Raw genomic sequence first — 27,163 nt, 5'->3', positions numbered from 1 at the left:
AGATTACCAGGAAACTAAAAACTCAATTAAAAGCTGGCATAACAGCTTGAAAGAAACTAAGGATAGATTATCTGAACTGGAGGACAGATCTGTAATGTGGGAGAATGAAAGGAAAAACTTCTTAAAAATAACAAGGAAACAAACAGTAACAATACAAAGGCTACAAGATGATAAGAGGATCTATAACTTAAGAATTAAGAATGTAAAGGAAGAAGCAGGAATACAAACAAATGAACTGCAAAGGCTATTCACAGAAATAATCAAGAAGAATTTCCCTAATATGGGAAAAGGTAAAGATACTCAGATGTATGAGGCATACAGGACCCAAGCAACCTACAAACCAAACAGAGCTACACCCAGGCATATAATAATCAAAATTCCAGAGATCCAATATAAGAACAGAATATTAAAACCTGTCAGAGACAAGAAACAAGTCACTTACAAGGGAACACCCATCAGAATTACAGCAGACTTCTCAGCACAAACCATCAAATCACGAAGAGTGTGGGGGGAAATAATTCAAGTTTTGAAAGACAATAACCTCCAGCCATGACTGATATATTCTACACAACTCTCCCTAGAAATTAATGGAGAAACAAGGTGCTTCCAGGATAAAGAGGAACTAGGGGAATTTGCAACCACCAATTCAACTCACAGAGAATATTGCAGGACAATCTAAAAGAAAAAAATACCAAGATTCCAGAAACAGTGGCAGAGATGCCACAATGAATGGAGCAGAAAGTGAAATGAAGATAATCTGACAACTAATGACAGAAATAGCTCAACAGAAATGAGGCAGAGAAGGCTGGATGGTATGAACAGCTATTTTGGAGAAAACAAGTCATCGTAATAGGTAGTGCTAATTTAATATCTTGTTTTGAAGTCCCATCAAGCTTTTGTTCTTCTGTGTCTATGTCTTAACATGTTGTATCTTACTGGATTTTATTGTATGTGATAATATAAACAAAAACTTTTATAGACAAGGAGATAATACAGAAACCATTGTTCATTTTGTTAGTTGGTTCTAAATACTCTGTAATATTGTCATTCTCGAGTGGTTTTACATTGTCTTGATTTGTTTGATGCTACAGTATTCGAAGTTATATGCAAAGATTTCAAGGAAAGAGACACTATAGTAACTACTTTTATATCGGGATATCTTGTGGTGAAACGCTATTTTGCTTAAATGGTTATGTTCCGACCTGTGCTTTTTGTTGTTCTGTCCTCTTTTATCTCAATCTCCTTTTTATTTATTTTTTAATTTTTAATTAAGGGGAAATCAATAAAAAATAGCAGGATATATTATAGTAACCCACTTTGATTTCCTATTAACTTGATTTGAAACCCTGTATTTCTCTCATCATCTTGTTTTGACTGATTTTCCTCTATTCTGTTATGCTTGGTAGTACCAAGTTTAAGAGTATAGACAACAACTATGAACACAGTGGATTCACTATGATGCCCATTCTGCTTTGACTATTATCTTGAAGTCCTGTAAGGTCTCCAATGTTTTGGTTTTATTGGTTTTTTCTTTACTGTTTTGTTCAATTTTATTATAACTGATGATATAGGCAATTCTTTTTAAGATAGCAAGAGGCATTATAGTAACCACTGTTGATCACCTTGTATTTTGTTTTTACATTATGTACTACGTCCATCCTTTTGATTTGACTGACTCTGTTTTGTTATGTCACATTTGGTTTTATTCTCTTCAAAAAAAAGTAATAAGAACTGTGGGAGTAATAAAACCCAAAATGTGTAATTGTCATTGTAAAAAAGAGAGGAAAAGAAAGTGCTCTATATAACTAACTGCATGTATATTTAAGCGTATAAGGTAGATAACCATATTACTGAGTTTTTGTTGGATCATTGAACAGAACTGTTTGCAGCCTCACTGTTTGAAAGTCCAATTTATATGGTTTAACTTTGTAACTTGAACAACTATTTCTAAGATGACAATATGTAATCTATTAACTAGTTTTTTCTTACTGTTTATTTTTTTTGAAATTCTGTATTACTTGTACCCTTTTTCTGTTTTCTTTTTTCTTTTTCTTTTTCTCCTTAAATAAAATTTTTAAAAAACCACCACAAAACCATAGTGACCTTGCTATATCCTCTCCAATCCCTCTATGGGCACAGCACTGTAAGAGCAAATACTGTCTGCTATTTCGCATTGAGCCAAAACTGGAGCACTGTTCTCTGACAGAAGGGAAATGCTAAGGTCCCTTGTGCAAATCTTAGCTCCTCAGAGGAAAAAGGAAACTGAAAAGAGGCATTAAACATCAACTGATGAGGTCTAACCCATAAGTAATCAGAGTCCTCAGAAGAGCTGCAAAACGGAGTGCCTGGGGGAGGACAATGGAGAGGATGAAACAAGATACAGGAGAAAATAACAGAGCAAAATGAGTTCAGTGCACCCACACCAAACATCTTTGAGAAAGACGCTATCACTAAGATTAAAGAATATGCTGGGTGCAGTGGTGCATGCCTGTAACACCAGTGTCTGGGAGGTGGAGGCAAGAGGACCATAATTTCAAATCAAGCCTTTGAAACTTAACACCTTACCAAGATCCTGTCTCAAAATGAGAAACAATAAGGGGTCTGGGGAAAGGCTCAGTGTGAAGTTCCTGGCTCAATCCCCCAAAGGATGAAACAGACTTAAAAAATACCAGTGATAGTTATAATGGTTAGTATGATAATGTGTAAGAATCTTAAGGAGTGACAAACCATTGATTGAATGCTATTCTGGCAGGGTTTATAAACACCACTTTGTAATTAATGGGTGAGTACCAAAATGAAAATTATCCAATAATACATTTATATTCTAAAGCAAACCTAGAATCACCACAACAACTAGTAAGAATTTTTAAAATTTTGTTCATTTATTTATTCAAGAAACAATTACAGTAAACTTTCTATGTACTATGTACTATACAATGAAATGAAGAGGAAAAAATAAAAAAAGGACAGGATCCCAGCTCTTTCAAGTGTGCACAATCACGAAAAAAGTCCCATCTGGAAATAAAGATTTATGACTAGAAGGGACCTCATAGCTCCCTTATGTGACAGATAAGGACACAGACTCCTCACTAACATAGCCAACGAGACATCTGAGTCTGTAAACAGATTTACTGCTGTGTGTGTTCTCTGCACTTTTTCTCATGACAAAGAAGAGCAGAGCCAGGCATGGTACACACCTGTAATCCTGGCATTCTGAGGAACTGAGGCAGAAGGATCAAAAGTTTGAGCCTAGCCTGGGCAATTTAGCAACTTAGCAAAACTTTATCTCAAAGGTAAAAAACAGAAAAAGAGCTGAGGATCTTGCTTAATGAAAAGGCCCCGGGTTCAATTTCCAATACTGTTTTTACAAAAAGGTGATGAATGGTTGCTTCCATGTGAGTAGACTAAAAACATAAAACAATACACAATAATTATAAAATTAGAACAGAAATACCTAATGAATATGGACAATGAAAAAACAGCTATTTAATGATCACTTAAATATTTCACAATTTAGGAACACAAGTCTAATAAAGTCCTAATTAGTAAACTTATCAAAAACTAAAATAAAGTAATATAATAGTAAGACTTCTAAGCCATAGTTATGGTCTTGCCTGTTTTCTGATCTATAAAATGGGTATACTAAAAGTATTTATTTCACAGAATTGTGAAAATAAAATGAATTAATACTTGAAAACACTTGGTAAACTTATCGAGTACACCTTCAGTAAATGTTAGATATTCTTATGTATAATCACTTCTTCTTAATTATATGGATAACGCACATTAAGACAAAAAACTATTTCACTAAGGGATAGCCTATTATTACAATGGATTTTTTTTTTTGGCAACTAATAAAATCCATCACTAAATTACATAGTTGAGGAAAACGTTAAAGGCATAAGACTTCATAATATGGTCCCCCTAACACTTGGGAGGCTGAGGCAGGAGGATCATGCAAGTTTGATGCCAGCCCAGGCTACAAAGTGAGTTCAAGGCCAGCCTGATCTGCCTAGTGAGACCCTGTCCCAAAAAAAGACCAAAAAATAATAATAAGAGAATATATATATATATATATACACACACACACATACATATATACATACATATAGTCCTTTTCTTTATAAAGAATGTCTTATAATTGCAAGAATTTTATTCAATTAACTAAAATAATCATACTCCATAGTAATTTCAATTAGTTCAGTAACTCAAAAATTAAAAATCCTAAATATCATTTTGAGAATGTTCAGTCAAGTGTAATGGTGCATGGAGCCTGAGGCAAGAGGATTGAAAGTTCAAATCCCACCTGATCAACTTAGTAAGACTTATCCCAAATTAATTTTAAAAGGGCTGTGGATGTAACTCAGTGGCAGAACACCTGAGTTGGATCCCCAGGACCATCAGAGAGGAGAAAAGAAAGACCAAAAATGACTTTTAGGTTAAAAAAAAAAAAAGCAGACTTTCTCATCTTAAATAAAATACCCTTAAACTAATTAACACCTGTGAAATAACCATGTGTTGTATACATTAATAAAACTCATATTGAAATGAATCATCCCCCAATATCAATAACAAAATAAGTAACTATTTGTATCCACTTACTGCAATCTCTCTACAAGCTGACATGGATATTCCTGTGCCTTCAATTTGCTTCAATGCATATTCCTTTTCATCTTTTCTGCAAATGAACAAAAAACAATTTACCTTTCCATATATTACTTTCAATTCAACATTACAAATGGGAATATTATGGGAATATATGGGGATGCACTATTCTCAATGATACATAAACACTATGCCATGCATTGCTTAATATTTCTGAAATATCCTGAAATATTTGTTATACAAATATGAAATATCAAAAGAAATTCATGTCACTATAAAAACACAAGACAGAGCCAAAACACAAAATTCAAAATTGAACAGAGTAAGATACTAAACATAGCTCTAGTTTTAATGAGTAAACAAGTATAAATAAAAGCTGAAACATATTGCAAGATTAATTCCAATTCTGCCTTAATTATCCTAAGTCTATGAAAGCATCCTGCTATAAACACTCACTACTGAAACATATAAACTCTTTTAGTCACTTAAAGTAATATAATATAAGAAGCACTCACAGGAAGGAGAACCCACTGGAAAATACTAATTCTCACCTAGGTAAGAAATACTCCAAAGCTCCATGACTCTCGCTAAAATCAAGTATTACAAAACTTAATCAACAACATCTCATTCTCAGGAAATCCTTGGAGAAATCCAGTAGTTACAGCAGATTTTTGCAAATGGAAACAAATTAGAGAAATTGCTACAGTATCAGAGTGTTTAACTAAGAGAAGACTGGTAGTTTGATAGTATCAAGTGAGAGGCTAGTAAAGCACATCAAGTATTCTTAGGGCACTGACAGAACCAGCCACATGAAGGATCTAGATGAAACATTGTAACTGTGAGCCATATTGAGGGCTATTCTGATAAGAGGGGCATAATCCATGTCCTCTGGATTGTGCCTTAAAATTAACTGTACAGTACCAAAGACTCAGCAAACCGTCCCCATGCCATAGTGGCTCTGCTACATGACTGAATGTGCCACATCTGTCCTATCTAGCTATATCTCATTTCCCCCATTCTGTATCTAGCAGATAAAGCTGCTTAAGAGGTTATCCATAGTGGGTCTTTTTCTACATCTTTTGAAGATTTTTCACAATCATCTGTTATGGTTGAATAAACAATTTAATGGTTAATGTCTCCCATAATGTTTGAAATTTGTATCTATTTTTTTCCAAATGTATGGCATTCAGTAAATAACTAAGATTTTATTTTTTTCTTGGTGATGGTGGTACCGGGCTTTTGTACTGAGGTACACGTGCAGCCAGCCCCTTCTAAAATGAGACAGAGTCTTCTCACTAAGCTGCTAATTTGCCCAGGTGAGGCTTATACTTGTGACCGCCTGTTTCAGCCTCCCAGAATGCTGGGATTAGAAATGTGCACCACTGTACATGGCTAGCATTTTGTTTGGTTGGTAGGTTGGCTGGTTGGTTGTTTTGCATCAGGGTCTCACTCCGTAGTTCAAAATGGCCTTGAACTTGCTATGTAGGCCAGTATACATAATCTTGCCACCTCAACCAATCAAGTGCTAGGATTACTGGCATATACCATCAGGGGGCAGGGTAAGCAAGATACAGCAAAAGGATGAACTAATATTAAAATAACTGTGAATATCATCAGAAACATGAAAAATTTTTACCACATATTCTAAGAAAATACATAAATTATATGAAAATAAATATTTCCACCTATACATATATTGAATACAAAAACTAAAAACAGATATTAAAATTCAGAAGTCACTGGTCATGATGGTGCACATCTTTAGTTTCAGCTACCTGGAAGGTAGAGGCAAGAGGATTTCAAGTTTGAGCTCAGCCTGGGCAACTTAGCACAATCGTGTCTCAAGATAAAAAATAAAATAAAAGGCCTGGGACTACATCTCAGTGCTCCTTAGGTTCAATCTCTAATACTGGGGGGAAAAGATTCAAGAAGTCATGTTAACTAACTTCAGTCACAATAAAACGCCGTCAGTTAGCGGGGCCCAGCTGCCACTGTAATACCTGTAACATCGCCACTTAGGAGGCTAAGGCAGCCAGAAGGACAGTAGGCGCTACACAGCAAGTTCAAGCCCAGCCAGACTACAGAGAGCTTCGAAATTAGAAAGAAGAAGCAACTAAAACAATCTGATACTCTGGCAGTAATGACTGAAATAATCTTTATAATATTCAAAGCGATACATTAGGAACATTTTAACAGCAGATTAGGGAAATCTTAGAAGTCATTAATTTTTTCCCTGTTTCTCCATCCTGTTTTCTGTTTTTTCAGACACAAACGCCACTGGAATTGGACATGGTAGCACGCAGCTGCAACCCCACTATTTGGGAGGCTGAGGGAGAAGGATTGCTGTGAATTCGAGGTGAGCCTAAACTGGATAGTGAAACCCTGCCTCCAAAAGACAAAAAAAAACAAAATAAATAAATAAGCCACTGATAAGCACAGAATGAATAATGAAACTCAATGTCCTCTTTACCTTAAAGGTGAGTATAGCTAGTGAGCATGCATGTTCCTGAGACGACCTGAGACACACACAGATATACACACACATAGTATAATATATACACATATACACAGATATTGTACATAATCTTGCACTATATATATGAAATTAACTACTAGATATCTATTATCAAATTATTGAAATTTAATAAATCCTTGAAATTATAAAAATTTTCACATGCAATCATGATTTTAACAGAAAAATTTCTATTCCCAGTTCTTCTACATGAAATGTTCCAGAAGCTCATGTAATTGCATAGTTTTATTTTTAATACTGTAAAGAATATGACACAATCTGGATAGGTTATCATTGCTATGGAAACTATAAGATTTTTTTTTTGCAGTAAGTTAAAAAGTGCAAAATTAACACATCACATTAACGGGTTTTGAACTTCACATCCAGGCTGTAAAAGGAATTTGAAAATTTAAACAGAAGAGACTGAGGCATGAAGCATAGGTCTCTTATTCTGAATTATATGGGTAGGAATAAGAAACAAACCCAATAATTATTTCACTTAATATGTTTAAATATAACTTCCATTAAATTAATAAAAGACTTATAAAACTACATCTTTTAGATTTGCAGCTTTTAAATTCAGAATGAAAGGAAGTAGATACACATCACCTTTCTCTTTTTGTACACCACCAGACAGTAAATGGTAAACTTCATCTTATGAAGAAATGGCAAGGCCCAGAGGTCACAATGGGACCCTGGACCCCATGCTACATTACTGCCGACCTGGGGTCGGATGCAAGTATTTTACTGTGAAGAGTAATGGTGTCTTTTACCACAGTGACCACAACTGTTTCATTAACAGGACACACAGGGAAAGGAAGCTCCTCTCTCATTCCAGCAGAGTGTTCCTCTCCGGGAGTTCCTCCAAGGCACAGAGGCAATTCACATCCCATCGCTTAACTGCTTCAGGTATATGTAATATTAAGTTCCCTGAAACTAAGATGTTTTCCTTTGACACGACAGTGTTGAAAAGCAGTGAACTGGCCTGCCCTGCTCTGACAGCCTGGCTTTTTGAGGCAATCCTAGTTCTTACATAAAGCTCTTCTTTTTCAATTATTTTCATTTTTGAATAACATGAAGACAAAGCAATCCCAGTTTCAAATTTCAAACTGTTTTCTATATTTGAATGTGTATTAGATAGTGTAAATAACACAACTGCATTTGGAAAATAAATGAGTTTACAAAGTAAATTCAGGGGCCAGGGATTTAACTCAGTGGCATAAGCGCCTGCCTTGTAAGCGCATGGTCGTGAGTTTGATCCCCGGTAACAAAAAAAGAAAGAAAAATTTACTAAGTAAATTCAGGTAATTAAAATATATATATTTGTAATAAAAATATGGTTATGTGATATGTATAATTTTTAAATATAAAATATAACTATGTCCATAATTATATCAACATCAAGCAAACTTTACACTTAGTTGTCACAACAAAAAACAACTGTTCGATGGAACACTATGCAACAACAAAAATAGAAAAATAAATTAGGCAGCAATTAGGTTTTTTATCTAAGACATTATGTTCTAAAAATTTCTTGATGTAAGCAATTCTATAGACAGCAGGAAAAAAAAGAAGCAGCAAGCATTTATGTGAAGAGTAGAAATCATTGCCTTATAATGAAAGTTTAATCCCAGGTAGGAAATCAGGTTCAGTGATAAAAATTAAATAGAATTCAGAGAAGACTTTCCCAAGTACAAAGAAGCAAGTCTAGCAGGAACTGTTCTGCATAAAATTACTGAAAACTGATTTAATGAAAAAGATGTTTAGTCTTCCTCGTTTCAATGATGTCTAAACTTAGTGATCAGTCCCTAGTGAAGTGTAGCAAGATAAAGCCGCTTTCAGTAGCCTATTTATACAGGTGTAGTTAGGGGTTAGCCAAAACTTCAAGTATCATGGTCACATTTAGACCACATTGAGGATTTTTGCTATCACGGCTACTACCCATTATCCAGCCAAGGGTCTGAGCCATGTTTAATCTCAAGAACCTACAGGAGACAACAACTGTAGAAGAGTAAGAAAAGATGAAGCCAGGTGTGAAGATACACACACACCTGTGATCCCACCACACAGGGAGGAGAGGGAAGGATTGCAAATTTGAGCCCAGCCCAGGCAATTTAGTTGACTTGGTAAGACCTTGTCTCAAAATAAAACTAAAAAAGGAATAGGAATGTAGCTCAGTGTGAAGGGCCCTAGGTTTACTCCTCAGTATTGAAAAGAAAAAACAAAAAGGAACAAAAGATAAGAATACGGAATTCAAGCTCAAGTGGAAAATATTTTTAACTATTCAAACAAAAAGGATCAAGATTCTTTTTTGATTCTAATGAAAGCAGCAGAGCCTTATACCAACTAACTACCGAGTTATTTTAAACCCCCCCTACTTAGTTATCTTACACCAACTAACTACTGAGTTCATATTAGTATTCCAACATTATGACAAAACTCAGGGATTAGGGACTGACTACACCAGCTACCAGTTTCATAACCTATCTGGGAAGAAATTCATTTTAAGTGGGAAATATTTATAAATAAGTAACTCTAATACGTTCCCTACCTTTAAGAAATACATACAGTAGGCACACAGAGAATATAAACAATAATTCTTTTTGAGCTTTAAGAGTCATGCTTTTAAAGAAGTTGTCCCCCAGCACAGACGAGCTGAAGGTGTCTGAAAATTCCCGGCAGAAGGACCGTATGAGAAAAACAGAGACACAGTCAGGAAACAACTGGTACTTAGTATGGCTGAAGAGCTCAGTAAGTAGGAGCGTGAAATGAGGTCAGAAAACTGGAAAAAGGAAAGAAACAATGAGAACTCCACGCAGAAGCTTGTAATGTGTAAGTAAGCAGTTTGTATGGAATCAAAGATTGTAAGATCGAGGATACACTCAGATCCTTGCTCAGAAGAACTGCACAAGAAATAATACTGAGAATAAACATATGAGATCGTATCAAATTAAAAAGCTTTTGCACAGCAAAGCAAAGAACCAATGGGGACAAGAAGCAACCTACAGGATGGGAAAGAAATTATGCTTGCTATTCCTCAGAGGACTAATACATAAAATATATAAACAACTCAAAAAAAATTAAATGGCCCTCAAAAGACCTTATCCAAAAAAGTGGGCAAGTGAAATGAATATGAATAGAAACATCTCAAAAGTATAAAGAGCTAACAAATAAATTGAAAAATACTCAACATCTCTGGCCGTTACAGAAACACACATCAAAACATTGAGATTCCACCTTACTCCAGAAAGAATGATTACAGTAAGAAGACAGAGAGCATCAAACATTCTCCAAGATGCAGAGAAAAAAGACCCTTTTTTCACTGTTGGTGGCAATGTAAACTAGCAGTACAACCACTATGAAAACCAGTATGGAGATTCTTCAAAAAATTAAAACAAGAAATTCCACTCCACGCAGCTATTCCCCTTGTTGGTATCTTCCTAAAAATTAAAGACGTCATATATGCTATATAAGAACAATTTATAATAGTTAAATCTTGGAAGCAGCCTTTATATCCATCAACAGATGAAGGGAAAAGAAAATGTGGTACTTACACATAATGGAGTATTACTCTGTCATGAAAACAAAGCTGGGTCAATTGTAGGAAAACACACGCACCTTGCAACCACAGCATTAAGTGAAATGAATCAGATGTGCATGCTTCAGTATTACACAGCTTCTCCTACAGAAGAAACCTAAGATGTAAATAAAGAGCAAACTAAAAGATAGCTAACAGGAAACAGGGAGATGGAGCCTTTGCAAATGGAAAGGGAACCAAGAGGTGAAGGAAGGGAAGGAAGAGGAATGAACATAAGAAGAATTAAAATGTTATGTTCATGCACCTACCCCCCAGGATGTATATAATCATTAGTAACTGCAAGTATGACTAATCAGAAATAAAAATAACACTATTAACCACAAAAATGATGACATATCCTAAATAGCAGGCCTGAAAACAAGATTTTACTCTTAAAAGGAATGAAAATTACATATGAAGATGAACATTACTAGAAACAACTAACATTAAGGGCATGAAAAGTCGTATAGGTTACTGCACTGTAAGTGTGAGGGAAAAACCTACTCAGTAGAATAGAAAAATAGAAGGTTAACTTAGAGGAGGGCTTAACACTGAAGATGAAGAAACCAAGTTAGCAGCCAGAGGCAGACCTGACACCAGATCTTTCAAGTCCAACATTATTCAAATTCTGGCTACTTGTGGGGCTGAGGCAAGAGGATCACAACTTTCAGGTCAGTGTGTTCAACTTACTGAGGCCCTATCTCCAAATAAAACATGAAAAGGACTCGGGGTATACAGCTCAGTGGTGAAGCACTCCTAGGTTCAGCCCCCAATATGCACACACATAAAGTCCTAAATATGTTTAATAAGGCCTACCACTTTTGCAACTGAAAAGTTTTAAGCCTCTAGATGTGATACTGTACGTGAAGGAGAAACACACAACTAAGAGAATTTTAGGGCTCCCAGGAAAGAACTTGAGACGAGATAGGAGGGAAAAAAATAAATAAGTATATTTTTCAAAAAGACAGAAGGGAAAGAGGGAGAAAAAAAGAGGTATTTAGCAGGGTGGACTTCCAATCTGACTGGCTTTGAAACCCACCCTGGGGATTGGTGGGACACACTGCTAGACATGTCTGGCTGTCGCGTTGCCAAGGGGTGGCCTGTGACCATTAATCACAACGTGTCAACTTGAATGGATTAAAACATGCCTAGCAGATTAGTAAAGCACAGTTCTGCAAGTATCTGTGGATGACTGACACAGACGCCAGCAAACTGAGGAGGAAAACACTTAGCCCAGATGTGAGTGGTACCAATCAGCAGGCTTGTAGCCTGGTGGAATAAAAAAGGGAAAGAAGAACGAAGTGCTCCTGTTTCTAAAGTGCTCCAAACTTTGCCACTGCCTCTGGACAGTCTCCAGTTTCTTCCGCCTTCCAAGGCAGACTCGACCGGCTCTCTGTAGAGCTTCCAGACCTTTAACCTTGGACTGGTACTGCATCCTTGATTCATCTTGTTCTGTGGCGTCCACTTTCTCAGGCTGAGTAGTTGCTGCACCCTCTAACTGTCCAAGAACAGAAAGCCTCTGAGGATTCTTCTGCTTGTGGTCTCTCAGCAACTATGGACTTGCCTACTGCTGACTATGCAAACCTATCTAATAAATTCCATTGTGAAGTATTTGTCTTCATTTCTTTTTCTTTTCTTTGCGCTTTCTTTTTCTTTTGGAGATAGGGTTTCACTATACAGTTCAGGCTGGCTTTGAACTCACTCTGTAGCCCAAGCTGACCCCAGCAATTCTCCTGCCTCAGTCTCCCAAGCACTGGGATTACCGGAGGGATCCCATACCTGGTATATTTTCTATTGCTTCTGTTTTATTTTATGTTGCTTCTGTTCCTCTAAAGAGCCATAAAATCTTGGTACCAGGAATGAGTTAGGTATGCTTCTAATCAGATTTCAAAGGAAAGCCCTGAAAGCCAGGCGTGGACCTTGACAGGGAAGGGCAATGCGTGACACTGTAAGAAGGAAGTCAAAGGCACAGTGGAGACCTGAAGAAACTCATGACACCAGGAAAGAGAAATGTCTGGCTAGAAAAGGTGCAGGTTAGGGAGCCAGCCCAAGAGAAGGTTACATGGTCTGTAACCAGTAAGGCAAAAGCAGTGGAGCTCCCCAAGCCCTTCAGAATCCACATTTTACTACTGTGTACCCCAGACAGGGAGCTATCAGGATTTAATGTTTTTCCCAATGGGTTTTGCTCTTTGGCCTGATTCTATCCTATCCCTTATAGTGGTACTTCAGTTTACAAATCCTTTTGTTTGCAAACAATTTGGCTCACAAACAGAAACTTTTGGCAAAATTTTGTTTTTGCCTGCAAACTCTGCTTCAGAAGACAAACACAACCACACCATTCTTCCTACACAAACATAAACGCAGTCATCTTTTCCAATATCATACAGCAAATAAAGTTCATGAACCAACGTACTACTGTATTCCTCCCTTTCGGAAAGGGAATGTTTAGCCTATGCCAGTGATAGGGAGCTGTTACAGCTTTCACAGATTCAAGCAGCCCACTGCAGCACATGTGCCATAATCTGCTGCACTGCCCTATGCCATTTTACTTTGGGATTATGTAATTTGTATTTTATTTTTATAGAGGTTCACAGCTAAAAATTTTCCTTAAGTTCTCTGAAGAGACTTGGACTTCTGAAAAATGCTGGAACTATTATAGAGACTTTGAGGGAGGGGTTAGTGCATTTCTGTGGGATAGCCGCACTACATTAGGCAGAATTAAGAACTTGCTAATGCCTTTATTTAGAGACTAAGAGTAACTCAAGGAAGTATACTTGGGTAACAAGTTGAAAAGGCATAGCACATGGCAGTTAGGGTAGAATTTCAACTGGGTTAGCTTGAGAACTATCCTGGGGACGAGCACATCACACCTCCAGGTATGTTTAGGTGCTTCATAGCAGTATGACCTCGGAGCCCACTTCTAGTCCTTCAGCTCTGACTCTCTTTCCCTGTTCTGCTTCCCAGCTACCATGAACCAAGCACCCTGAATCATGTTCTTTCACCATGATCTCTCTGCCTCGGAGCCAGCCAGTCACGGACTGAATATGTGAGTCCACTAAACTTTTCCTCCTTTACATGTGGTATTCTACAAAGCATCAGGAATGCTGACTAATACCAGGTGAAAATACTATTTCTGAGCACATTTCTCTTTCATATCTCTTATAACCTATGAATTTATCCTTTAGTTTGCTTTTCCAAACCTTGTAAGAATTCCAATAACTAAGTCATCAGAAATACAGAACCAAGATGATATGGTAATTAAGTTTTTCCTATGTCCATGTCTATGCAAACGTATATAAAAATAGTTAAGATAGTTATTCCACTGATATCTCTGAGTTCACTGAACAGAAAGATTTGTACTGGTATTGTTCAGACAATTGAAGACATATTTTGTGCTGTGGGTGAGTAATTTGAGGATGACAATGTGCAGCGTACCATTGCTACTCCCAATTGACATGCTCTAGAATTAACTGCCTCCTCCTCTTCCCCCCCCTTCTTTGCCCTCCCCCTCCCCCTTCTTTTTTATGTTGGAATAAAATATTTGAAAAAAAGTAACAATTTTATAAATAGGCACTAACAATAAGACATTCTTCAAACTTTATGACATCTAAATCTTGTCAATGTATTTTTTTCTCCAAGAATGTGGGAATAAATCAGTGCTGAATCCTTTCCATTATTACATTATGTCTACCTTAGTAGATTATGATGCTCTCACATGACACAGAGAAGAGGGGAAAAAATTAAAGAAAATTTGGAATACAAAAGCTACAAATGGGAGCCTGACACAGGAGGCTGACACACAAGGATCCCTGCAAACTGAAGGCAAGCCTGGGCTATGTTGTGAGTTCAAGGCCAGCACAGAATACACATTAAAAAATTAATAAATAAATAAAGTAAAAAGGGCTGGAGACACAGCTCAGTGGTAAAGTGCCTGCCTGCCATAAACAGGGGCCTAGCATCAATCCCTAGCACTGGAAATAAAAATTCAGGATGGAAGTGTTATGGTTTGTGTCTAGATGTCCCCCCTCACACACACCCCGGCCAACGCCTCATGCACTTTTAGATGGAGCTTTTTCAGAGGTAGCTGAATCTAGAGTTTGTGACTGACTCATGGTTCAATGGGATTAGGGTGCCGGGATTAAGGCTTAGTGATGATTTGACTGGCACCACACTAATCCAAGCAGTCTGGGTAAGACAGAAGAAGCAGAAAGAGGTTTGTCTTCCCCTCCTCCTCACTGGTTGTTTTTGCTGTTTTCTGCCACCATGAATAGCTGCCCCTTTGACACGCCACTCTGCCTTGGAGCCAGCTAAATATGGACTGAAACCTCTACAACTCGTGAGCTAAATAAACCTTTTCTCCTTAACTTGTGGGTATTGGGAATTCTGTCTCAGCAATGAGAAAAAACTACAACAGGAAGTAACTAATACGTAGCAGTTAATGAGTAAAACAGCAAAGACCTGAGGAACAAGTATTAAAGGCTAAGTGGGCAAAACATCAAATGCAGAAATAAGGTTAAGAGAACAGAAAAGAGCTCATCAGAATTTGACAACTGACATTTTTAAAGAACACCACTACAGCAAGTACTTTGCTCAAAACTCTGTAAAGGACTTACCATACTTTATTATAATTACTTGGACTGAATGATGCTTCCTGCCCTGCCCCAAATATGGACAGGGACAATATTATCATTTCTGTATTCTACAGGAGCTAACAAAGTGGCTTGTAAATAGCAGGAACTGAAAATCTTTTCTACTGAGTTAACTTTTTACTTTTGATCATCCCAAAGAAATATTTCCACAATAAAAAATCTGGAGAACTTTCTTTCAAGACACACACTTCAGTATGCATGTGGCACATGCCTGTAGTATCAGCTACTCAGGAGGCAGAGGCAGAAGAACTGCTTGAGCACAGGAACTTGAGAACAACCTGTTCAACATAGTAAGTCACTACCTCAAGGAGGAGAGCAGAGAGCCGGAAAGAGAGCTCAGTGGCATGAGCGCCTGCAGGGCAAGCATGAGGTCATGAGTTTGATTTCTAGCATCAAAAATGTTTTAAAAAGGATAAACTACAGTTATTTTCTGGGTGAATGACTTGAGGATGACAATATCCAACACATTGCAGGCCCCCAAAAGGCGTGTTTTGAAAAATTTTTCTTTGAAATAAAATAGATTTGGCAAAAAATAAATAAATGAAGTAAAATACAATAAAATCTTCCAATTTAAAAAAAAAAAAAGAGAGAGAACACAGACAGGAACTGAGATGGGCAAGATGAAGAAATGGAGGAGAGAGAGGAAAAGAGGAGGAAGAATGAAAAGAAAGGAAGAGAACAGAGAAGAAGAGGAAGGACAGGAAGAGGAAGAAGAAATAAAATACTCCAAAAATGTAAACAACCACATTCCGGGCTGGGAAGGGAGCTAGCTCAGTGACACAGCACTTGACTGTGATACAAGTCCTGCATTTGATTCCTGGGGCCGAAAAAAACATTAAATAACATTCTCAAAAATAAAATCAAACATCAGGAGTAATCGTGTACAAATATTCTCATTGAAGAAGTAATTATATCTAAAAAATCATCCGAAAAAGCAACTATTTCCTTCTAAAGGGAGAAGGAAAATATACTTTGCCATTCTCAAATACAGCATTGTTGGATCAGATAGTTCTAAAATATCAGACTTAATAACTAGATCAACAATCTGCTCCCGCGGGTTCTTTTCGTTGTTATTGCTGTCCTGGAGACCAAACCTAGAGCCTTGTGTGTGCTAAGCAAGCATCTCTAGCCCAGTCCCTATCCATCTTTATATTTCAGTCTCCATGTAATCATCTTACACCACAAGTATAAACAAAAAACAAATGAGAGAACAGTCACAATATCAAAACCAAAGCTTTTAGATATTAAGCTATATTAATTCTTTACCATGGACCATGGAAGTTTCACTGAATACAGGCCACTGACACATCTTCTTCTGATTAAAATTAATTTTTGCATAGTTCTCCTGCCTAACCACGACTACTATAATAGAGCCTCTTTCCTAATATAGTTAAGTATTATCACTAGAACCTAATCTAAACTTTATACTCTCCAATCTCTAAAATACACTCAAAGAAAAAAGTGAATTCCTTTAGAAGACTTGAAACTTCATTAAGTATGGTACATAGATCATGCAATCAAAATGTTAGTCATCAGGTACTGAGAATGGTACTGCATGAGTTATGCTGCATGTCAATATTTTAAAAGAAAATTACAAAACCATTTACTCATGTTCATACGGTATATTATGGAGTGCATCACAGGTACTCTAAAACATTAACAATGGAGAGAATCTGTGTGTGTGTGCGCGTGTGCGCGTGTGCACGTGTGCACACACGTTATGCATGCATATAAAGATTCAAAGTTGGGTAAGCTACACAAGCACTCAACCACTGAGCTACATCCTCAGCCTTTATTTTTTTGAGGCAGAATCTCAGCATATTGGCCAGGCTATCTCAAAAATGAGATTTTCAGCTGGGTGTGGTGGTACATCCTGTAATTCCAGCATTAGGGAGGCTGAAGCAGAAGGATCAAATCTGAGGCTAGCCTAGGCTACACAGTGAGCTGAAGATCAGCCTGGACTACACAGCAAGGCCCGTTCTCAACTCAAACCAAAGACATTCTCCCACGCAATTGGAATTACCGTCATAGTGCCCATCTTTTATTTCTTTCAGCTTATCTATGCTTTTTAATTTTTCTATAATGATTATTAACTACTTACATAATAGTTATTTTCTTTCAAAGTTTCCATATAAACTGACCAGAATTTGTGTGAATATTTGGGTAAACCTAACCCTGTCAACTGACACATTCACAGGAACATCAAGCCAAACACCAAGGGCTGACTCACTGAAAAGCTAAAAATCAAGAAGGAAAATGCAGTAAAGCTGTTGTTGCTCATCTAAGAGCAAAGGACCAGCATAATGACTAACTCATAATTTCCAATGGAAAACACTAACCTTTCATTTACCATTAAATTAACTTTTTTCCCTCCCCCTCAGATAGTCTCACAATGAAATCTAGGCAACCTGGAACTCACTGTGATCCCCCTGCCTAGCCTCCCAACTGCTGGGATTACAGGCATGCCACATACCCGGCAGGTAAGTTAACTTTAAAACAAAAAGTAATACTAACAAATACGGCATTTACAATCAGATCTCTAATAGTACCTGTACTGGTATGATACCTGCTACGAGGCAGGGGTCAACCTAAGAGCCTTTAACCTCTACAATATGCTGTGAAAGACCCTAAAAATAGAAAAGGTAAATAACGTGCTCTAGATCATAAAGCTAGTGAAGTGGCAAACTCAGAATTCAAACAAGAGTAGTCTGATCCGGGGTCTGTGATTTAACCACTATAGCCTGTATCTTCATTTCAACATCTGAGAAAAGAAAACATGTATTAAGGCTCATCAGCAAGCGCGCATACCGCTGAAATTCAAAAAGGCCTGTTAACAGGGGTGCACACCTGCGGAACAAGCACTCGGGAGCCTGACGCAGGTAGACTGCAGTAAGTTTGAGGCCAGCCTGGGCTACACAATGAGTTCAAGGCTACCCTGAACCACAAAGCAAGAATCCAGTCTCCAAAGCCAAAACAAGCAAATGACAGGGAAAAACCCAAGTTAAAGCTAAAAAAGAAACAAGCAAGGCTACAGTAAACCATGTTACGGGACTGAACTTCATCCCAAGAAACAAAGGTAAGGGTTTTAAGCAATGTGTGTTTTTAACAAGTTTGAAAGTGTGAATGGGACTTCCGGGAGAACATGGCGGACAGATAACAGCAACTACCGGAGGCTCTCTGAAAAACTAGGCTCAGAAGCCAGGTATGGTGCGGACTAAAGAGACATAAGCAGGTGGAGTTATGCTCTGCTGACTCAGGAACGAACTCGGCTGAGAGAAACCAACTTGGAATGCAGTCCTGGTGCTAAAACAGGAACAGAAAAGTCTCCCTGCTGAGGCTGGACCCTGCGCCATTGGAAGCCGCGATTTGGGTTTCCCGCCGCGCAGTGGCTGGCTGCCTCTACATCCGCTCGGCAAGGAGAGAGACCCGCGGAAACTCTGAGAACGGGAGTCTGCGAACGGAGTCGAAAACAGGACGGGCAGGGAGGCATGTTCTGACTTGTGGCGAGGTGAGTGAGAGAAACTGACATTCCACCACAGTTTGACTCCAGTGGACTTTCTGGGCCCGAGCAGTCCTGCGGGAGCAGGGCGTGGTGGCGACTCCAGCCACACATTCCCCTCTCGGGTGGGATTGGTGAAAAGTGCCTGGCCTGCGTGACGCTGCCGGCGGACCCAGTAGGCTGGCCCAAACCAGATCCCAGAGCCTGACGGAGGCCGGGAGGGGCGGGCCCCCGCGTAGGCTGCCTGGTGCGCAGCGGTGAGTGGGAACACCTAACTGGCGCAATTCGATCAGGCTGTGGCTGACAGGGAGAGAAGCTGGGCCTCTCATATAAGCTTGCATATATAAGGAACAGAGAATATGGGAAGAGGCAGCAACAAGAAAGGCTCCTCGGCCCCCAATTCTGAGAAACAGGCAATAGCGGACACCGCACCAATACACATAAAGCACCATATAGAGAGCCTCATAGACCAATTCAGGAATGAAGTTATCAACGACCTGAAGCTAGAAGTATGCAAAATAGTTAGAGAAATGCTAAGCCCCACCCAAGAAAAAACAGATGGTGGAATGGAAGAACAGAAAAAGAGGGGAGAATTGTTTGATGGAGAAAACAGGGAAAGCATAGAATACGTGAAGCAGGTTCAAAGGGACTACCAAGAAACTAAGAAGTCTATCGAAGACTGGCATAACAGCTTGAAAGAAACTAAGTACAGACTATCTGAACTGGAGGGCAGAATTGTAATATGGGAGAATGAAATGAAAAACTTCTTAAAAATAACAAAGAAACAAACAGCAATAATACAAAGACAAGAAGATGATAAGAGGATCCATAACTTAAGGATTAAGAACATAAAAGAAGAAGTAGGGACACAAACAAATGAACTACAAAAGCTACTCACAGAAATAATCCAGGAGAATTTTCCTAATTTAGCAAAAGGTAAAGATACTCAGATGTATGAGGCATACAGGACCCCAGCTACCTACAACCCAAACAGAGCAACACCCAGGCATATAATAATAAAAATTCCAGAAATTCAATACAAGAACAGAATATTAAAAGCTGTCAGAGACAAGAAACAGACCACTTACAAGGGAGCACCCATCAGAATTACAGCAGATTTCTCTGCACAAACCATCAAATCACAAAGAGCGTGGGGCGAAATAATTCAAGCTTTGAAAGATAATAATCTCCAGCCAAGATTGAGATATCCTGCACAACTGTCCCTGGAAATTGATGGAAAAACAATGTGCTTCCAGGATAAAGAGGAACTGGGGGAATTTGCCACCACCAATTCAACTCTACAGAGAGTATTGCAGGATATTCTAAAAAAAGAAAAATACAAAGAATCCAGAAATAGTGGAGGCCACAACTAATGGAGCAGAGAACAAAGTGAAGAAGACAAACTGACAGCTACTGACAGAATAAGAGCTCAACAGAAATGAGGCAGAGAAGATTGGATGATAGGAACAGCTATTTTGGAGAAAATGACATCTTAATAGGTAATACTGATTTAGTATCATCTTGTTTTGAAGTCTCATCTAGCTTTTGTCCTTCTGTCTCCAATGGTCTAAATAGGTTGTATCTTACTGGATTTTATTATGTATGATAGTATAAGCAAAAACCTTTTAAAGACAAGGAGATTATACAGAAACCATTATTCATTTTCTGTTAGTCGATTCTAAATATTCTGTAATGCTGTCATTCTCTTAAATGGTTTTACATTGTTTTGATATACTTAATGCTACAGTATACGAAGTTGTACTCAAGGATTTCAAGGAAAGAGACAATATGGTAACTACTTTTAGGTCAGGATTATCTGGTGGTGAAACACTGTTCTGCTTAAATGGTTATGTTTTGATCTGTGCTGTTTCGTTGTTATGCCCTCTTTTATCTCAATCTCCACTCCATTATTTACTTTTTTAATACTTTTTAAAAATTTTTATCCTTTTAATTAAAGGAAAAAAATAACAGGATATATTATAATAACCCACTTTGACTTTCCATTACCTCGATTCAAAGCCCTGTATTACTCTCACCATCTAGTTTTTAACTGATGTTCCCCTATTCTGTTTTGCTGGATAGTATCAGGTTCGAAAATTTAGGCATCAGCTGTGAAGATAATGAGATTCATTATAACGCCCATTCTCGTTGACTTTTATCTACTTTTGAAGACCTACAATGTCTCCAATGGTTTGGTTTTGTCGGTTTTGTTCTTTACTGTTTTGTTCAATTGTATTATAACTAATGGTATAGGCAATTCTATTAGAGATAGCGGGAGGCATTATGGTAACCATTGTTGATCACCTTGTATTATGTTTTCACATTATCTATTATGTCCACCCTTTTGACTTGACCAATTCTGTTCTGTCACATTTGGTTTTACTCTCTTCCAAAAAAGTAATAAGAACCGTGAGAGCAATGAAACCCAAAATGTGTAATAGTCATTGTACAAAAGAGAGGAAAAGAAAGTGCTCTAAACTCTATAACTGCATGTATGTTTAAGTGTATAAGATAGAATATGATATCACAGAGTTATATTGGATCATTGAGCAGAACTGTTTGCAGTATCATTGATGGAATGTCCACTTTACAAGCTTTAATTTTGTGACTTGAACAATTATTTCTAAGATGACAATATGTAATCCATTAACTAGTAATTTCCTACTGTTCATTTTTTTTCTGCAAATCTGTATAACTTGTACCCTTTCTCTGCTTTTTTTTTCTTTTCTCCTTAAATAAAATTAAAAAAAAAAAAAGAAAGAAAAAAAAAAAAAAAAAGAAAGTGTGAATGAAAGTGAGTCAGGAAGGCTATGAAGTAACTAACTGAGCAGTGACTACAGTCTACATGAGGATGGTGCCGGCAGAAGGAATAGAGAGTGGACATATATGAGAGGTAACAGGAGCAACAAAACATGTACAGAAACAAGATAAAGAAAAGCAAGCTGTGACTCCCAGTTTGACTTGGGGCACCAGGTGACAGCAGTACCATTTGCCGAGTTATGAAGAACAGATGTGGGAAGTTTTAGATACACTGAGGTTGAGAAGACTACAGTAATAACCAAACATGATTTAGAAAATGTGAGCAAGGTGTGGTGGTGCACGCCTGCAACCCCAGCACTCGGGAGCCTGAGGCCTTCGAGGCCAGCCTAGCCATAACGTGAGTTCAAAGCCAGCCTGAACTGCACGGCAAAACCTGGTCTCAAAAAGACAAAAAAGGAAGATGTAGACTACAGAGAGATGTGAAATTGAAGTTAGGAAAACAAGAGGGAGTATAAAGCCCTGAAGAATAACACTTAAGAAAAATAATCCCACAATATATAAAATGTGTATTTTTTGGTATTTAACACTGCTAACACTGGTTTCTAGCTATTTTACTTTACTCCCATATTCCCAACTGAACACTAAATTCACTGAAACCCATGATGCCTCCTAAAGCCTTTGTAACTCCAAATCATTTAGCATTTACTATTTTCAGAGTACTTAAACAAATGAGTTCTGGGGAAGAGATAAATGAAATATTTGGACTTTAGGGAAATCTTTTACTTAGGGTTCCTGAGGCCTTCCATCCCACTCAGGTTTTTCCTCAATCCGTTAACTGCTGGACTGACTGCTAACTAACCCTGCAGACAAAGACGAGCTTGAGAGGACTGGTCACCTGGGAGTGATGTCACAGTTCTGGGCTCTCTTTCATAGTAGATCACATTCAACATGCCACACACAAATCAAGAACAGTATTTTACTTAAGAGAGAAGGAGGCGTTCTTGGTTAAAATAAAAAATAATGCATGTTTTACTGCCTTTTACTACGATAGTAGAAACTTTTATACTGTCAATAGAAACTTTTATACTGTCAATCAAAACGTACTGTTTCGGTCCTTGATTTTCTTTACCCTGATTAATCTCTTTAATCTTTCTTTCGCCCTTATTTTTCCTATTCATCAGACAAAGTCAAGCTTTTCAAATACTTTGTAAACACTGTAGCCTGAAGTGAAAGCCCTCTTATTTGCATTTACCAAGCATTTCTCTGCACTTTACACACAGCCTTCATCATGCATACTTGCTATGCTAACTTTGCATAGTGTGCAATATAAAGAGTTTATCCAGCCAATGAGCTGCTTATACAGTACTTTCATATTACAGAGCTTTACATCTGTAAGTTGGGAATAATGAAACTGACACTGCACAATTGTTTTGAAGATAAATGAGGTCACATATGTAAAGTATCTATTAGGAGCACCTTACTACAGACTCAATAAATGTCAATTCTTGAATCAAAATTATAAACCTCTGCTGAGCATGGTGGCACATGCCTGTAATGCCAGCACTTGGGAGGCTGAAGCAAGAGGACTGCTACAAGTTTGAGCCCAGCCTGGGCTACATAGTGAGTTCAAGGTCACCTATACAGGGTCTGTACAGCAAAACTGTCTTAAAAAACAAAATTATAAACTTTTTAAAAACTATGCAGCATTCACAATGGAACAAAGCACTGAGTTTTTCACAAATACATGTAACAAAAAAATGGAACACAGATTTGAAATTAACATCATGTGTGTCTGGGATTGAATCTATGGCCCTGGCAGTAATCTACATTCCTATCCCTTTATTCTTTTATTTTTTAATTTTTTCTGGAGCAACATTTTATTGGAGACATTGGAAATGGGGTAGGGAGGGGAGCAAAAAGGATCAGGGATATGATTACATGCTAACAAAAATCAGATGTGTTCATCAGCTTTCACTTTGCATTTTTTAAAAGGATTTCAGGGCTGGGGGCTTAGCTTGGGGAGGGGGATTTAGCTCAGTGACTTAAGTTCCTGCTTGGTAAACTTGAGGTCATGAGTTCAATCCCCAGTACCAAAAAAAAAAAAAAAAAAAAAAAAAAAAAGATTTCAACACTTTTATTACCGTATTTTTCATCTTTTCTGGTTTTCCCTGTGCCACTGCTGTATACACCGTATTACTCTTCTCACTGTCCTTTAAGTTACTGCAGTACTTTTTTTATTTTGAAGGTAGTAGAAATACAATGAACAAAGCCAGTCGAGACAATGAGGGAAATTGGTACACAACTTCACAGCAGGTTACCGGGATAACAGCAATATGCATTATAGTATATCTCGTTATCTTATCTCGTTATCTTCACAATAGTTGTCTAGCCAACTAGGTATAATGAAATCAAACCAAAGACAGAACACTATAAAACCAATTGAAACAGAATATTGAATAGAGTAAACCAATTAATCATAATGGAACAAAACAGTGAAAACAAATGTTGTTTTCAAACAGATAGAAGGACATCCGCATATTTGCTATATTGCACACAGTCATCCTCCCAAGAGATACTCAGACCTCTGTCCCCAGTTGCTGGGGGGGGGGGGGTGTTTGATTCTCAGCCGGAGCACTGGCAGGCTCACAGGAGGCGCTGACTGGGTCTGCTCCCACCTGACTCCGAAGAGAGGCGCTTTCCAAGAGGGTGGGCGAATTGCTTCCTCCAGGCTCTGCCAGATCTCCCTTTTTTTACCCAGCCGATGAGTTGCTGATACAGTACTTTCATATTACTGATCTTTACATCTTTAAGTTGGGAATAATGAAATCGACACTGCACAATTGTTTTGAAGACAAATGAAGTCACATAGGTAAAGTACCTATTAGGTATTATAAAACTGTCCAAATACTATTAAAATACTTTGATAAACATCCATGCAATTCCATCTTTTCATAGAAGTTGAGGCAAAAAGGGAAGGGAAAGAGTGGAGGAAAAAGGATTATAACCTGATAAGAGCAGCACTTCACTTTCTTTAATATTACTAATTAGAATAACCTACTAAATTTACTATACTTTGTAAAGAGTTACTAAACAGTTTTCTGCTAAAATCAGGAACAAAACAAGAATGTCTGCTTTCATAATCAACACTGTACCAGGCACCCTAGTAGCTAGTACAGTAAGAAAAGGAAATAGAAGGTATACAGATTGGGCAGGAAGAAACAAAACTGTGTATGACATGACTGAGTACAAGGAAAAAAATGCCGAAGAAACCCCGGGAACTAATAAACAATTACAGGAAGATTGTATGTAGGGAATGGTAGTACGTGCCTAATCCCAGCACTCTGAGAAACTGAGGAAGAAGTTACCTGGGCAATTTAGCAAGGTCCTATCTCAAAAAATTTAAAAAGGGCAGGGGATATGGCTCAGTTAGAAGGGCAACTTCCAGCGCATCCCCAAGAAAGAAAAAGGCTGCAGCATACAAGGTTAATATAAAAGGATAATTGCTTTCTTAAATACAACAACAACTGACGTTAGTAAGAATTTAAAACACAGCACCAAGCTGGACTTGGCAGTGCAAGCCTGTTACCCCAGTACTCCAGGAGGCTAAGGCAACAAGAGGATTGGCAAGTTCAAGCCATCCTGGGCAACTTAGCAAGATCCTATCTCAAAATAAAAGCTGAAAAATAAGAGAGGGATGCAGCTCACTCAAAAAGCCCTGGGTTCACTCTCCCACACTGAAAAAAAAAAAAAATTAAACACAATACCATATACATTAGCACACATTAAACATTTAGCTGTGAACCTAGTGAAATATGTGTATGACATACATGAGAAAAAGTACAAAGCTCCAATGAAGGAAATCACAAAAGGGGCAGAGGATACAGCTCAGTAGCCTAGCACCTGCCTGGTAAGTGCGAGTTACGAGTTGAATTCCCAGTACCAAAAAGCAAAACAAAACAAAATGATCTATGGAGAAATAGTCCATGTACACAGCTAAGACAACTCAATACTGATAAGATGTCAATTCTTAAGTTAATCTACAGTTGGTTTTTGTTTTGCTTTGTTTTTTGTTTTAACACAATCCCCAATTCAAATCCCAGCCAGTTATTCTGTGGACATTGAGAAACTGTATCTAAAGCTGATCTGGAATACAGAAGATCCAGAACAACAGCCAATGCAACAATGAAGAAGAAAAAGTTGAAATGCTGACTTTACCCTACCTAAAAACATACTATCGGGTTATAGTAATCAAGACAGTGGCACAGTAGAAGACAAACGATCAGTGGACAGATTACAGAGCCCAGAAACTGACTCACAACAGGTCACTGATAAAGGAAGCAACACAGAAATGACATCCTTTTCAACAAGTGGTGTGAAACCAAGTGGATACATACACGCAAACAAAGCAAAACAAATACAGGGACTGGCAGTTTAGCTCAATGAAAGAACACTTGCCATGCATGCTTGAGGCTAAGTTCAACACCCACCATCACAAAAACATAAATAAAAAGTAAACAGACACAGGCCCTACGTCCTTCACAAAAATTAACTCAAAATGAATCACTGACTTAAATACAAAATATAAAACCATAAACTCCTAGAAAATAATCTACATGAGATAAAAATCTACATGATCTTGAGCTTAGCAATAAATGACTTTTAGATATAATAACAAAATATAATTCTTTTTTAATTTGGGAAATTGGACTTCACTAAAACCAACAACTTCTGCTCTGTGAAAAACATTTTTAAGAAAATAAAAAGACAAGTCCAACTGGCAGAAAATATTTACAAAACAAGTATCTGACAAAGGAATTGTATCTGACAGAGGAACTCTCAAAACTTAATACCATTGGGCAACTACTTCTAAGACAACAATATGCAGTGTATTAATTAGTGTTAATTTCCTGTTTTTTAAAAATTCTGTATCATTTCTATCTTTTTTTGCTTTTTAAACTTAACACCAGATAACTTTACTAAAAAACAGGTGACAGATCTGAATAGACACCTCACCAGAAAAGATAGGCATGTAAAATTACACACAGATATCATGTATTATACGGTTAATAAAAACAAGAGTAAGGTCAAGGCACAGTGAATGTTCAGCATGCACAAAACTGTATGCTTCGTGCTGAATCCACTAACAGAACCACCCTGAAAATCAAACCAAAACCACAGCCACAACTAGACACCACGGCACACTGCACTGAACAGCTGAAATCCAAGCCATGACAACGGCAAACGCCGACAAGCTGTGGAGCCACAGGAGTGCTTACTCACTGTTGGGAGGAACACAAAATGGTGTGCAGTCACTTCAGAAGGTAATTTGGCAGTTTCCTACAAAACTGAACATAATATTCTTGCCACATAACCCAGCCATGACATCCAAGTAAGTTGAAAATACATGTGCTCACAAAAACCTGCACACCAACATTTGTAACAGCTTTGTTGACAACTGCCAAAAATTGGGAAGAGACAAGGTATCCTTCAGTAGGAAAATGGATTCAGTTATAACTTCAGATAACAGAGTTTTTCAGCACTAAAAATAAATGAACCACCTG

The 27,163-nt window shown here is 37.8% G+C and overlaps 1 protein-coding gene across 11 annotated transcripts in view; it reads right to left on the bottom strand.

Annotated features, from left to right (window-relative positions):
* Positions 1-27,163, bottom strand: part of Cdk19 (cyclin dependent kinase 19) — a 175,572-nt gene that overhangs the window by 113,367 nt on the left and 35,042 nt on the right. For all 11 annotated transcript variants that reach the window (XM_063253903.1, XM_063253907.1, XM_003466444.5 and 8 more), the window contains one exon: positions 4,603-4,678. In XM_063253903.1, coding sequence (XP_063109973.1) covers positions 4,603-4,678 — 76 coding nt within the window. The remainder of the gene's footprint in view (positions 1-4,602; positions 4,679-27,163) is intronic.

Source organism: Cavia porcellus, unplaced genomic scaffold (assembly GCF_034190915.1).
Source record: "Cavia porcellus strain 051 isolate PalLab524CR breed Dunkin Hartley unplaced genomic scaffold, mCavPor4.1 scaffold_7, whole genome shotgun sequence".
Lineage (NCBI taxonomy): Eukaryota > Metazoa > Chordata > Mammalia > Rodentia > Caviidae > Cavia > Cavia porcellus.
The sequence above is the reverse complement of the archived record's forward strand: the minus strand, read 5'-3'. Positions and strand labels throughout refer to the sequence as shown.